The 14,681-nt window shown below is 36.6% G+C and overlaps 1 protein-coding gene across 2 annotated transcripts in view; it reads right to left on the reverse strand.

The window, feature by feature from the left end:
• Positions 1-574: 574 nt before the first annotated feature.
• The window catches only part of LOC109051053 (potassium voltage-gated channel subfamily B member 2-like), a 96,599-nt gene continuing 82,492 nt past the window's right edge, over positions 575-14,681 (reverse strand). For both annotated transcript variants that reach the window (XM_042714213.1, XM_042714214.1), the window contains exon 3: positions 575-5,155. In XM_042714213.1, the coding sequence (XP_042570147.1) occupies positions 3,215-5,155 (1,941 nt within the window). In that variant the 3' untranslated portion in view covers positions 575-3,214. The remainder of the gene's footprint in view (positions 5,156-14,681) is intronic.

The following is a 14,681-nucleotide window of genomic DNA, read 5'->3' on the forward strand; positions in this document are numbered from 1 at the left end:
CACTTATAAGACATGAGACATTTCATATAAGCATTTTAATTTTGGCATCACTTAAAGGCATAGTTCACTTAAAAATGAAAAGCCTGTCATCATTTCCTCATCATATTTTATGTTTATATATTTTAAATAATGTTAGTGCGAGACAACATTGAACTCCATTGACTTTCATGGTATAGACAAAATATCAACTATGTTCCACAGAAGAAAGTAAGTCATACAGGTATGGAGGTGAATTAATGATGACAGAATTTTCATTTTTTGTTGAATTATTCCTTTTAAACAGTTGTTGCTGTGTATGCAGTATTGAGGAAATTGTAGCAGCTTTAACATGCTGAATAAATATTTCATTCTAAAAACAAATTAATTCATTTACCATAACAGAGGTGCCTACAGGGAGTGCTAGCCATGCACAAAATTGGTTACAAAACTTCATTCATTGATGACTTGAACCCTCAATATTTATATACGGTGTCGCCATATAATATTTGGACACTTAAATTTGATACAAAATATCACACTAAGTAGCATCTGCAAAATGCTTTTTTTTTTTTTAAACTAACTGTACTTTTCTTCATTTTTCAAATAACTGAGTAATTTTTGAATACTTTTTCCTACCAGTTTATACTTTACATTGATATTTGACAACCAGAAAGTGTCCAAAACCATCTGTCCCAATTTGACTTTTTTTTTTTGTAAAATGTTTTGCTTTAAAAATGTGCTTGTGCTATATATCTTTAAAATACATTCAACTTAGTTTGATATTTTGTAAAAAATATACATTTCGTCCAAATATTTTTGGGGGCCACTGTATATGAGGCATATAACACACAGAATGGAAGCTTACCATCCTGTGGGAATGCATGAGATGGGCCATTATTCAACAGTCTGTCATAACAGATACAGGCATGTGAGACATTCTTTTAAAAACAACGACAACAAAAGAAACAAGACGATGTGTACTTTAAATGAAGAAAACATAGACATCCACCATATCAGAAGATTAGTGTCGTAGAAAACCTGAGAACTTAATATTACGCATATCTATTACTTAAAGACCTGATTTTTCCCCTATAAAAAGTATAATTTTCTGTACAGTGCTATATGAACAAAGCCAACTGATTTATAGCCTTCTCATAAATGTTTATGAGCAGGCACGTGTCATTTCAACCACCATATGGCAGGAAATTGTGTTCGTGCAGAATTTTGGTTTAGAAAAAATAGAACCACTGTCAGCATTAATTAATAAAACATAAAATACTTTTTATGAGCCCATTAAATCATTTAAAGAGTTTGTTTTTCATATTTCAAATGAACCTGTTTGTAGACTTTTATAAAAGACTCTCCTGGTCTGATTTGTCAGAAGAATCTTATTTGAAGAGTATAACCAGAGTGATTCTGACAGCCACAAAGTATTTTTAAAATGTCAAATCTTCGAGTGGTAACACTGATATTTCAAATATTAAAGATATATCATCTGAAAAATACAATTGAAGTCTGTGCCTGTACACTTACAAATCCATTAGACTGTAAATAAAGTGCCACAATTCTTGGCCTGCATAGATTGCAGTATGCTGTATTGCACTTTCCACCATAGTGTAACTGCAAGAGCCAGCTGAAGTCTTGAGTTCCTCGTCCTCGTCTTTTTCACAATCCTAAATCAGCCCATTCAGATTGTGTGATTTCTCCAAACACAATGTACATTTTGAACAATCAGCCAACCGCCATGCCAAAGCAAGTGATATACATATATATTTCCAGCAATCTTGGAATAAAGGCAACATAAAATGGATATTCTCTCATGTGACAGGAAAAACATGTCAGCCAGATGATAATACATAACTCAAAAGAGAACAAAATATTCTTGAATACTCAGTAAAACCAGACACATGTGAGTTTGTTAAGAAATGACTCAAAGGTCAGGCATCTGAATGATACAGATATGGTGAAATATGAATAATAATGAAACAACTCATGTGAAAAATTAAAACTGTAGTGGCATTTACACTACTGTACTCTTTTCAAATGAAAAAAAAAAAAGATTAAGTTTGATGTGTGTGTGTGTGTAAATGAAAACGTAGTTTGTGTTTTGGTCCTTTTGACAATAGCATTACTAAGAGGACAGGGTTTTTGAGTTTTAAAAAGGAAATATGTGAATATGTAGGTTTTAATGACCAGAACTACTTATTTGATGGTTAAATTATACTAACACCACTATGTAGACTTTTTTTTTTTTTTTTTATTGACTGTTTGCTTTGCTATTGAATATTTAAGTATGTAAAGATAAGTTAAGACATACATACCTGCTGTACCCATGTGTTTGTACGATATATGTTTAAACCTAAAACATAATTTTTTGAAAGTTGACCTCTTAATTTTATCCAGGCATATCGCGATGCATAACATTCAATATACAATTTACAGCTATTGTATATTGTCCGATTGCTATTCTCATTTGGGAACTACAGGTGTATATGCATCTCTGATATTAAGAAAAAAAGTGGTGCAATTCATCTGGTCATTAATTTGAGATTTTGATGCTGCTAATTTGAGTACCAAACCTGATATTAAAATAATAATAATAATAATAAAAGAAAATAAAAACCCAAAACAAATATGTGACATTATAGACAATTCCTAGATCTTAACACAAACACAACTACATTAGGTACACATTGCATTTCTACAGAAAGTCATGATATGTTTCAATACGTCGCTACTTTGCAGCTCACTTTTCACAGTCTTTGATGAAAATTCCCTCTTTAAAACAGAAAAAAGGCTAACGTAAACCCTTTTGACATCTACTATGCCCTCTGTGGCTATGTGCATTGTCATTGCTGTAGTCTCTATATTTACCGTGGAGTGCTCTCAGCAAACTAAGCACCGTAAAACAGTTTTGTTAATATGCATGCTCTTGTAGATCTGGCCCCCTACGGTTCTGACTGTCTCTATAAAATAATATAACAAGTGAAAAGGTAAAATGTACAGGTAGGTCTACAGTGTCCTCATTGTTGGTAAAATACATTCTAAACAAGCTTCTCGTTTGCACCCACATCCTCCAGGTCTTGTCTGCAAGAAACTGCAGTCTCATTTGCATTATTGACAATGACACAATTACAAGGGACTTCTCATGCCATGCAAAATTATCTTTCAGACCACATCTGCGTGCCCTTTTCTCCACCAGTGCGCTCCACTCTCTATGAATGTCAAGTCACAGTCACATACCGGTTTCGCAAGATGGCGAGTGATTGCCATCCCCCGGCATTAGATGGATCTCTGGCGTAAACATGTGGTTCTCTACCTTGTGTTCACTTTGGTTAGAGTCTGGCTTTTCCTTTCCATTACCACCAACTACCACTTGAGTGCAGTTCTGTGCTGCTAATTTGGGTGAGGAGATGGCTGCAGAAGCCACTTCCATTGGGTTCTGTTCCTCATGGTAATCCTGTTCCTCCAGGTTCCCCAGAAGCAGCACCGTCTCCCCGGGATGGTATCCACCAGCTAGCATCTTTGGAGAAAGAACCAAGCCTTTCACTGGGATACTTCCCAGCATTTCCGAATCCGAACAGAGAGGAGAGCACTCTCCCTCCGGTGAGTCATCTTCCAGAAGACTGTTGTTGATATCCTGTGGAGAAGATGTGTTGGGCGGTGTTAGAGGAGCGTCCTCTGGCGTTTCTATGAAGTTGACTTTGAGGCTCTTTGTCTTCATTGGATTTATGCCTCGAATGGAGCTTCTGATGTTTTCTATAACCTCGTTGAAGTTCTCACCATCCGGTCGCTTGTCAATGTCTTGGTTGAGAGTCTCAGAGTTCTCCTCCGGACTCATGTCAAAGGGTGTCAGCTGGCCGAGATGAAGGTGCGGAGGTACTTTTGGTTGCCTTTGCTGATCTTGCTCTGTTGTATAAGAAGTGGTGGATGCCTTCTCACCCTGTCCAAATTCAGCGGTGCAGCTTGCAAAGCTGTCGACGCTCGATATGCTCCTGATATCGGTGACTGCTCTTTCCTTGGGTTGGTGTTCGGTGGCCGTCGGGACTTCCTTCATCTCCAACTCTACCTTGTGGTTTGACACAGCTGCAGGTTGTGTGCTGTCGATTGTGTTGAGATCCGAGAAGGACTGTGTCCTTGTCATCTGGTTATACATTTCCTCCAGTTTCTGAGCGTTCAGATGCTGTGGACTTGGCGTTCTGACATATTCCCGTGAGCCGTCTGGGCCACACTCAGGAAACTTCTTGTCAAAGGATCTGAGGCTGATGTCCGAGGATGTGCGTTGTGGAACACCCCACCGGCTCGGAGAAAGGTGGTTGTCCATTGGCTGTTTATCATCACTTTTGTCCACGGCGACATCCATTAGCTCCATACTTCGTGCAAAGGCATCTTTCAGGTTCATTGAAACAATACTGCCATTTCTCTTGGCTCGTTCTAAGGCCTCTCTTCTCTTGATGGCTTTTTCCTGTCGTTTCTGCTCCTTGTAGAACTCTGAGAAGTTATTCACAATAATAGGGATGGGTAAGGCAATGACCAGCACACCAGCAATGCAGCAAAGTCCTCCGACTATTTTGCCAAGCAGAGTCTGTGGGTAAATATCTCCATAGCCCACTGTAGTCATGGTGATTGTAGCCCACCAAAACGAAGCTGGGATGCTGGTAAATTTGGTTGCATCCTCATCCTTCTCTGCAAAGAAGACCAAACTTGAGAATATCATGATTCCCATGGCTAAGAACAAAATGAGTAAGCCAAGCTCATTGTAGCTGCGCCTGAGGGTGAATCCAAGAGACTGCAGTCCTGTTGAATGTCTTGCCAACTTCAGAATCCTCAATATTCTCATGATGCGGAATATCTGCACCACCCTCCTCACGTTCTGGAACTGCAGCACACTTCTGTTCGACTCAGTCAAAAAAATAGTGACGTAGTAGGGTAATATAGCTAATAAGTCAATGACATTTAGTGGCCCTTTGAAGAATTTCCACTTGTTTGGTGATGACAGGAAGCGCAGGACATACTCCATTGTAAACCATGCAATACAAACAGCTTCAACGTGAGCGAGTTGAGGATTGTCATTGGCTTGGCCAAATTCGTCTGTCACTTGGAGTTCAGGCAAGGTGTTCAGGGAAAGTGCAACAGTTGAAAGAATGATGAACAGAATGGATATGATGGCCAATATCTGCGATAGAAAGAAAAAAATAAGTCATTATGATTTTTTCTTGAACACTCTTGGTTCATTATGCAAAATGAGCAAAAGAATCCTCAGACCAAAAGGTTTCGTTCATTGCTAAAGATTAACTTGCAACAATATATTTAGTTAAAATGTGTACTCGCTTATGCAATGAAAGCACAAGAGCACAAAGCCTGTCTGCCTCTCTCTTTATACATACACACACATAATCTTATTTTCTTAAAATAATGTTTGTAAGGATCCATTCAAATGAAAGGCAAATCCATTTTAGTGGACAATTAAATAGAAAGTTTATATAACATTCTTTTTATTTTTCTACTAAAATTTGATTTGTTTTTATTTCAGGATCCATTTGCTTTACAATTGAACATTGTTGGCACCAAGATTAAAGCTTAAAAAATAGTCTGAGTTCATTTGTCTTGATTTCAGAAGCAATTACCAAACTTTCTTTCGCATGCTTTATGTATCTCGAGCATCATGATCAGTTGGTCCTAGAACAGCTCTGGAATATTTGATAACATAAAAACACAGTAAATCCATTTTGTTATGATAAGAGGAGTTAGATTTCATGAGTGTTTTGTTTGTGTGTTGTAGGTGGGTCCGGAAACCATAAAAATAAGGGTATACATAAAACTAGTACAAAAATAGCATGCTATTTTCTTTGATTACCTGTGCTGAAGGGGACCTCAATGAATGAGCAAGCATATGGCATGGATATCAAACCTGAGCATGAATGAAGTGACACAGCTCTCTGCCTGTAAATGGCTTCAGTAAATAAATGAGGGGGAGGATCAAGCATGAGCAGACCTTCCTGCCTTTATTGACCAACTGCAGGTTGAGCTTTTCCAATTGGAGCAGGTCAAAGACAACAGCCGTCCCTTCACCCATGTATTTCTCACTGCACCGTTTCTGCTGGGAGTAATTCATTCAACACGCACCACTGGTCCACTTCCTTAAACAGTTTGAAAGCATGGTGTTGCTGCTCTGTTTTATTATGTCTAGTTAAAAAAAAAAAAAAAGAAAAAGATCTGGAAAGTTCTTTGTTATTTTTTTGTTATCTTTTTTTTTTTGTTTTTTTTTGTATTTTATTGTATTGAAATAAAGTAAAAGAAGGATTTGGTCATACTTAACTTGTCACATGGACATGCCACCTGATGTATTTTATCTAGCATTTATTTTTAATCTCCTGCATCTTCGGATGTTTTATGATATTATGACAATGTACAAACAAAAACTAAGAGCTCAGCTACAAAAAAAAAAAAGGCAGCAAATTCAAATTATGTCATATATGGTTAAACATTTCTAGAATTTCTGGCTCCTTTTGCATAATTGAAAATGGTAAATCAGGTACTTAAGTGTCTCATGTATCTAATTTATCTTCCTTTACAAATATTGATTCATGGTCAATGTAAAACCGCATGCTAATGTTCCATTTCCTGTGGTGTACCATGACTCTATTACATAGAAGTGTGTGCCGTGTACAGTATAGCTGTGAAACTGCAGGAGACTTTATAGTTTTATGTTGGCAACAAGTAACATTTACTTGCTTTGCTACTGTATTTGATAAAAAATAACCATAATATTAAATAAAAATATTTAGAAATGTATTTTTAAAAATAAATAATATTTATAAAAATGTTAAAAATGTCACAGATGTTACTGATTTTGATAATGAACAAAAATTTACCTCTGCATCCTAACTCAATCTACTATTAAATGTGCATTTCTTAGAGACAAAAGGTGATATTATTATTATTATTATTAATAATAATAATAATAAGATGTTACTGATTTTGATAAGAAGCAATATAAGAACATGCAGAAATAAGAAATACATTTTTCTAATCTAGATATTTATTTTGTTAAGGAAAATTAATGGTCTGGTTTCTACAACTTTCACTTTGGAACATGAAAACAATTACTGTGATAATTATCATGATAATTTTTTTTGGCCATATCGCCCAGCCCTAAATTATAATAATGACATTTGGTGCAGTGTATTTATTTATTTAATACACTTAGCAATATTGTTACATTTTTTTTATTTATTTATTTATTTATTTATTTATTTATTTATTTACATTTGTTACATATCTTTCCAGTTTTAACTCTTTTGACCCAAAACAATATTTGATAAATGTCTTATTAATCTCTAGAGGTCAAAATAGCAGCGGATAAAAGCGACCATTATTCTGATGGTGATCGAGAGAAGGTCTCCAGGAATATTAGGGCTAATGAATCAAATCTTCCATGACAGACCTAATGCCTTTTATAAATGAGAGTAGGATTGATATTTATTAGGAGAGATGTCTCTCAATCATTTCTAGCACAGTTCAGGTGATTCTGAAGTGTGCATAACTTTCTCCGACCTTGACATGTCAGAGAAGTGAACACACTCTATTCCTTTGTAGAATTCTAGCAGGACTGCACTAAAAATGTGGCCGTGTTACTAATGTAATCAACAGCAAGTTTTAATAATTTGCATTAGTCCCATAAAAAGGCCTCAACATTCCTTGTCCCCTCTGTGTTGATTTCTACTGTACTGTTCTTGCAATATTAATGCAAATTATCCTGTATATCCGCAGTGGTGAATAAAGTGATAGTGATGTCATAAAGGGAGTGGCTTAAGTGCCCACTCACTTAAACCACTGAATCTGTCTAATATTAAGCCGACCGCATACATGGTTAAACCATAATATAAGGCATGCTCAAGACCAAAGATCTGGGCATGAAATGAGCTAATGCGTTTTATCTCAGAGTTCCCACTGTTCTACATTTTGTAAAGCAAGAGCGATTGTGGTTCAGGAACTATTATAATAAGCACTCGATGGAAACCTATTAGCAGCATGTCCCATCAGTCAAGCATGGATTTTCTGAAGAAGTGTGAAGTCATGGTGTTCCGAGGACACTGAGTGCTATCTCACTTTTACTCTCCTGAGCAACTTCCCATTCCGGATGACAGCATTAGCTATGTGTCCTTTATCTGCACTGCATGTACTTGTCTATAAACAATATGTTGTGGAATTCATATAGCTACTAAAGTCATAAATATTATTTAACCTCCTGCCCTGGCTCTTTATATCAATCAGTCACATGCTTACACCTCCCAAACAGCCGGAGTCGCATTTGAAATCACATACCCATAGGCAAAATTACAGAGAGTGGGGTCAAATGAATACGGATCAAAGTGTCTGACCTTATATCTGTGAATCCTATAAAAGTGGCCTGCATTAACTTAAATGAAGTGGGAGTTTTTAAAGAGATCCATGTATGCTTCGCGGCTTCATTGGGATAATCCCTTTAGGAAGGACCCCATGGCCCTCGCTTTCTGACCCAGGAACAGCTTGCAAGTTTGCTCGCTTCTGCCTGTCCATTAACGTCATTGCCTAGGAGGACACACATTGCTTGTAGTTGTTTTGTCTGTTACAAAATCTCATCCTGCAGCTTCCAGTAAATCTCTATAAAATGTGTTACATGAGCTTTGGGATTAAATGTTTTGTCCTGTGGTGCATAGATTAATGTAAAAAAAGGGAAAACTGTCTCTGAAAAGAACTGGCATGGGAGCAGTGTTAATGGCATCAGCAAAATTCTGAAAGATAATGGTGATATAAAAAAAAAAATCAAACAAACAAATAAATAAATTTTACGTTTAGTCACAATAAAAGTCATTGTTTGACCCAAAATGCAATTTTGTATAATTTGAGTAAAATTAAATTTTGAACTTAAATATTCAAACATTTTACCTATGAATTTACAGATTAATTAAACATTTAGTCTCAGAAAAATCTAATTTTAGATGATAAAAGAAACATTTAAATGATGAGTGCAAAATTACATGAAATAGGACATTGAAATTGTAGTCTTAAAATTAACTAAAACCAAAATATATGAACATGTCATTACAAAATATTAACAAAATATTTTGTCATGAGATATTTTGTATATATACTTTTGTATTTTGTAAAAATGTATGTATGTACAGTGGGGGAAATATTTATTTGACCTTGTCATGATTTTTTTTGTTTGTATACTTTTGTATTTTTTAAAAGTGTATGTTTTTTATGTTGGGTTTATTTTAAAGTATAGAGACAGATTACCAACCAAAGAATCCAGAAAAATGTATGTATGTACAGTGGGGGAAATATTTATTTTTCAGTGAGTGAAATAAGTATTTGATCCCCAAGCAACACATGACAGTAAATAAGGGTGCAAAAACCCTTGTTGGCAAGCACAGAGGTAAGATGTTTTTTGTAGTTGGTCACCAGGTTTGCACACATATCAGGAGGGATTTTGATCCACTCCTCTTTACAGATCCTCTAAATCCTTAAGGTTTCTTGGCTGTTGTTTGGCAACTCAAAGTTTGAACTCCCTCCACAGATTTTCTATAGGATTGAGGTCTGGAGACTGGCTAGGCCACTTCATAATGTGCTTCTTCTTGAGCCACTGCTTTGTTGCCCAGGCGGTCCTTTACCCTTAGCAGAAAAAAAACATTATATGTTCTTACTCAAACTTTAAATGGGTTGGTTGGTAGGGGATCAAATACTTATTTCACTCACTGAAAAGCAAATCAATCTCTAAACTATGCAGGATTTTTTTTTGGTGTTCTGTCTCTATCTGTTAAAATAAACCTACCATAAAAATTACAGACCCTCCATTTCTTTGTAAGCGGGCAAACTTACAAAATCAGCAGGGGATCAAATAAATATTTTCCCCACTGTGTGTATATATATGTGTGTGTGTATATATATAGTTTTTTTCCAAGACTGATGCAAATAATCAAAGGGCTATGGAAATATTCCCAGGCTGGCTGATGTTTCTCAGACTGGTTTGTGTCATTGGAATGTGAATGAGGAGAGCAAATAAATAAAATAAATTCCACTTCAACCTCTGCTTATTGTCATAAGTCTCACTGACTGCTCTGACAAGCTCAAGAGTCTTTGGTCACACCAAACCCAGCCAAACCAAGGGTTGAGTAAGCAGCTGTGAACATCTTTTCTCAGTCCAAATCTTTTCATGTAAAGATGTTCAATAGGAAAGACTTCCACAAAATCCAGCCAAACCCGCTAAAGCATGAAACATCCCCTTGCTTTATGGTCCCAAGGTTTTAATGACCTGTCACCTCTTCCATCCAGCCCTAAAAATAGGCGCTTCCACAGGGTCTCTAACTTCCATTCAGCCACCTGTCACCAGGGACATCCATGTAATTTCCTGTCTTTCTGCGCTGTGGTTGGGCCTCACCTGCATGCTGTGCAAGAAAAACAACTTGAGCCACACCAGTCTGTATGTCAACTAAGAGAGTTTATTGATTGAGTACACATCACATTATGGACACTGCACAGAGCAAGTGCTGCCAAGCCGTATCGATCGGCCACTTTGTACATTATCGTGCCTGATGCGCCTCGAAGTGGGACAGTTTGCTGTCCCGCGTCATCAATACGCACTCTACAGATTGGGCTACTTCTTAACCATGGGATCAATTCCTGTCATTCTGACTGGGGAAATGCTAAAGGATCACTCAATGTGAGACTCAAATATCATTATTAACTTAGCCAGATGATCTGCTTAAGAGCACTGGAAATATATGATGCTTGCCATTCCAGGTGAAAGACACTGTCCTTGTGGAGAGTGGCATTGTAAAGCTTTATATAGATGATCTATGAGCTTGCTTCATAAAAACAAAAGATCAACAAACAATAATACAGGTGCATCTCAATAAATTAAAATGTCATGGAAAAGTTCACTTATTTCAGTAATTCAACTCAAATTGTGAAACTTGTGTATTAAATAAATTCAATGGTGACAGACTGAAGTAGTTTAAGTCTTTGGTTCTTTTAATTGTGATGATTTTGGATCACATTTCACAAAAACCCACCAATTCACTATCTCAACAAATTAGAATACTTCATAAGACCAATAAAAAACATTTTTAGTGAATTGTTGCCCTTCTGGAAAGTATGTTCATTTACTGTTAATGTACTCAGTACTTGGTAGGGGCTCCTTTTGCTTTTATTACTCCCTCAATTCGGCATGGCATGGAGGTGATCAGTTTGTGGCACTGCTGAGGTGGTATGGAAGCCCAGGTTTCTTTGACAGTGGCCTTCAGCTCATTTGCATTTTTTTTGGTCTCTTGTATCTAATTTTCCTCTTGACAATACCCCATATATTCTCTATGGGGTTCAGGTCTGGTGAGTTTGCTGGCCAGTCAAGTAAACCAACACCATGGTCATTTAACCAACTTTTGGTGCTTTTGGCAGTGTGGGCAGGTGCCTAATCCTGCTGGAAAATGAAATCAGCATCTTTAAAAAGCTGATCAGCAGAAGGAAGCATGAAGTGCTCAAAAATTTATTGGTAAATGGGTGCAGTGACTTTGGTTTTCATAAAACAACATGGACCAACACCAGCAGATGACATTGCACCCCAAATCATCACAGACTGTGGAAACTAAACACTGGACTTCAAGCGACTTGAGCTATGAGCTTCTCCACCCTTCCTCCAGACTCTAGGACCTTGGTTTCCAAATGAAATACAAAACTTGCCCTCATCTGAAAATAGGACTTTGGACCACTGGGCAACAGTCCAGTTCTTCTTCTCCTTAGCCCAGGTAAGACGCCTCTGACATTTTCTGTAGTTAAGGAGTGGCTTAACTGTAGCCAAATTCTTTGACATGTCTGTGTGTGGTGGCTCTTGATGCCTTGACCCCAGCCTCAGTCCATTCCTTGTGAAGTTCACTCAAATTCATGAATCGATTTTGCTTGACAATCCTCATAAGGCTGCAGTTCTCTCGGTTGGTTGTGCATCATTTCTTCCACACTTTTTCCTTCCACTCAACTTTCTGTTTACATGCTTGGATACAGCACTCTGTGAACAGCCAGCTTCTTTGGCAATAAATGTTTGTGGCTTACCCTCCTTGTGAAGGGTGTCAATGATTGTCTTCTGGACAACTGTCAGATCAGCAGTCTTCCCCATGATTTTGTAGCCTAAGTGAACCAAACTGAGAGACCATTTTGAAGGCTCAGGAAAACTTTGCAGGTGTTTTGAGTTGATTAGCTGATTGGCATGTCACCATATTCTAATTTGTTGAGATTGATGTTGTGAATTGGTGGGTTTTTGTTAAATGTGAGTCAAAATCATCACAATTAAAAGAACCAAAGACTTAAACTACTTCAGTCTGCGTGCACTGAATTTATTTAATTCAAGAGTTTCGCAATTTGAGTTGAATTACTGAACTTATCCACGACATTCTAATTTATTGAGATGCACCTGCATATATTCAGGCAGAATGCCAAATATGAAATGTTACTTGACATCAGTAAAAATGTTATAGAGCTGCAGTAGTTGAATGTCAAATAGCTTTTGTAACTACCAGTGGTGTTAAACTTAGCTAAAAATAAAACTATTGAAAATCGTTTTTGGTAACTAAAATAAAGCTGAAATAAAATAAACTATAAATATCAGACATTAAAAAAAGCTAACTCAGAATATTACGCAAACCTGCAATAATTAAATATGTTACACAAATATCCTTATACTTGATCCCATTTTATTAACCAGCGTGTTTGCTGTCAGAGAATCTTTGAGTTCACTTGTAAAACATTTGCATTCTTTTGTAAACTACTGCATTTTCCACCTATCTCTTTTTTTATGTACCATCACCATGTCCCTTTAGGGTCTCCATACACCTGAAATGGTAATGCTCTGTGTTTTTGTTTCCAGCATTTTCTGTTTATCCAGTTTATTTCTTATTTATCACTCTAGTGATGGCATACCAGCTCCAAACCCTTAAAGTAAGTGTACAAGTGTCAAGGAATGTGAATGAGAGGTGCTGACAGCACCTTTTAAACACGACATCCATATCTAAAGTTAACAGTTGATAAGCTTTGATTTATCCTGACAAATCTTGGTTGTTTAAAATGTGGCGAATAAAATTAAACGAATGGTAATGTTGCTGAGCTTCAGGGGGTCAGTATGTTTGACTGCCATGCTAAATACGCATGAAGTGATTGGCACTGGCTACAGAGAGCTCCGCTTGGGTCGGTCCTGGGCTCAGCTCCACAATGTTGATACCTAGGAGACTTTATTGTCTGGGCTATAAAAAATTTTGTTGTTCAAGCTCCAAGGTTTTAAGGATTTTGGGAGCTAAGCCAATCCCATTCAGTCTCAGCAAGAAAAATGACAGCTGATCCATAAATGCAGAAGAAAAATCACAGAAAAATAAAGTCAGGGGTGTCAAGAGGCCCACAAATGATATTTCACGATGCAGAGATATGCTCCATTGAATGCTTGGTCTACAAATTACACCACTTCCTCAAAGTCCTGATAATCCTACTGTGGATTCCCTGAATGTAAAGGAGGAATCCATCGATGTACTTGATTAGATTCAGTCCTTTGTGTGTCACGCTCTGGCTGTTTTCAATTAATGATGCTAATGAAGACAACCTTTAGCCTCCTCATTTTCCTTTAACAATTCCTAATATGATCGATAATGAGCCTTGATATGCTTTACTGAATATTTCATCACCACTCCTGTAAATGAGGCGCTTAATCTAAATTTCACTAATACAGACATCACTTATCACTTTAGAAACATAAGGAAAAGACAGAAGTGCAAACAAAACATTTTTTAAAATTAATTTGACAAATGACTGTCGTGTATAATTGATGCACTCTTGCAAAAGGTTGGGGGAAACCCTGGAGCAACAGCTTCTAGTGTAATGACTTTCCAATGGGTAAATCTAATCTGATTGAGAGTGCTAGCTATTAGATCTCCTTGACTCACCTAGCTATTCACAGCACCGCTGGCATTGTCTCGTTTTAAACCTTGAGTCTTCTCTACAATGTCTGTCCTTCTGTCTTTGACAGATGCCAATACTATTGATACCGCTTCTCTTAAAGCTTTTGTCAAAGGCTTAGGGAGAACAGTCTTGCCTTGAGCTTCAATGCAAGCCAATGCTTTGACTGCACCAGTAAATACCCTTGTAAATGTTGAACGGAAGGTTCTGTGATGGATTGATGGGTTTGGGGGAGTGGAAGAAAACTCCCTGTCATATAATGAAAGATGAGCCAAGTTACTAGAAATCCCTTAATAGGGCAGCAGTGGCCCACAATGTACCTGCTAATACGGTTATCCACAAAATATGGAAAAGTAAAAATAAATATATAAACAAATAAATATTAATGATGCAGACATGTCTGGGTGATATAGGCTAGCTTAAACAATGATATTATTATTATTTTATTAATCACATTACAATATAATTTCAGCATTTTGACGATATTTGATAGTATATTTTATTCTGTTTTAGTATTTGATCTAAAATGGATAAGTATGTTTTCAGAGGAAACATAATTTCAACCAAAAAGCCACTGTAGTCAAGTAGACTGAAAATTATTTAATGCAAGTGTTTTTTTATTTAATGAAAAAATGAAACTATTAAAAATAATTTTCAGTAACTGATTTAAAAAACTAAATACAAATATTAATGATAACTCAAACTTTAAAAACTTTTAAAAATAG

This window comes from Cyprinus carpio, chromosome A24, assembly GCF_018340385.1.
Source record: "Cyprinus carpio isolate SPL01 chromosome A24, ASM1834038v1, whole genome shotgun sequence".
Taxonomy (NCBI): domain Eukaryota; kingdom Metazoa; phylum Chordata; class Actinopteri; order Cypriniformes; family Cyprinidae; genus Cyprinus; species Cyprinus carpio.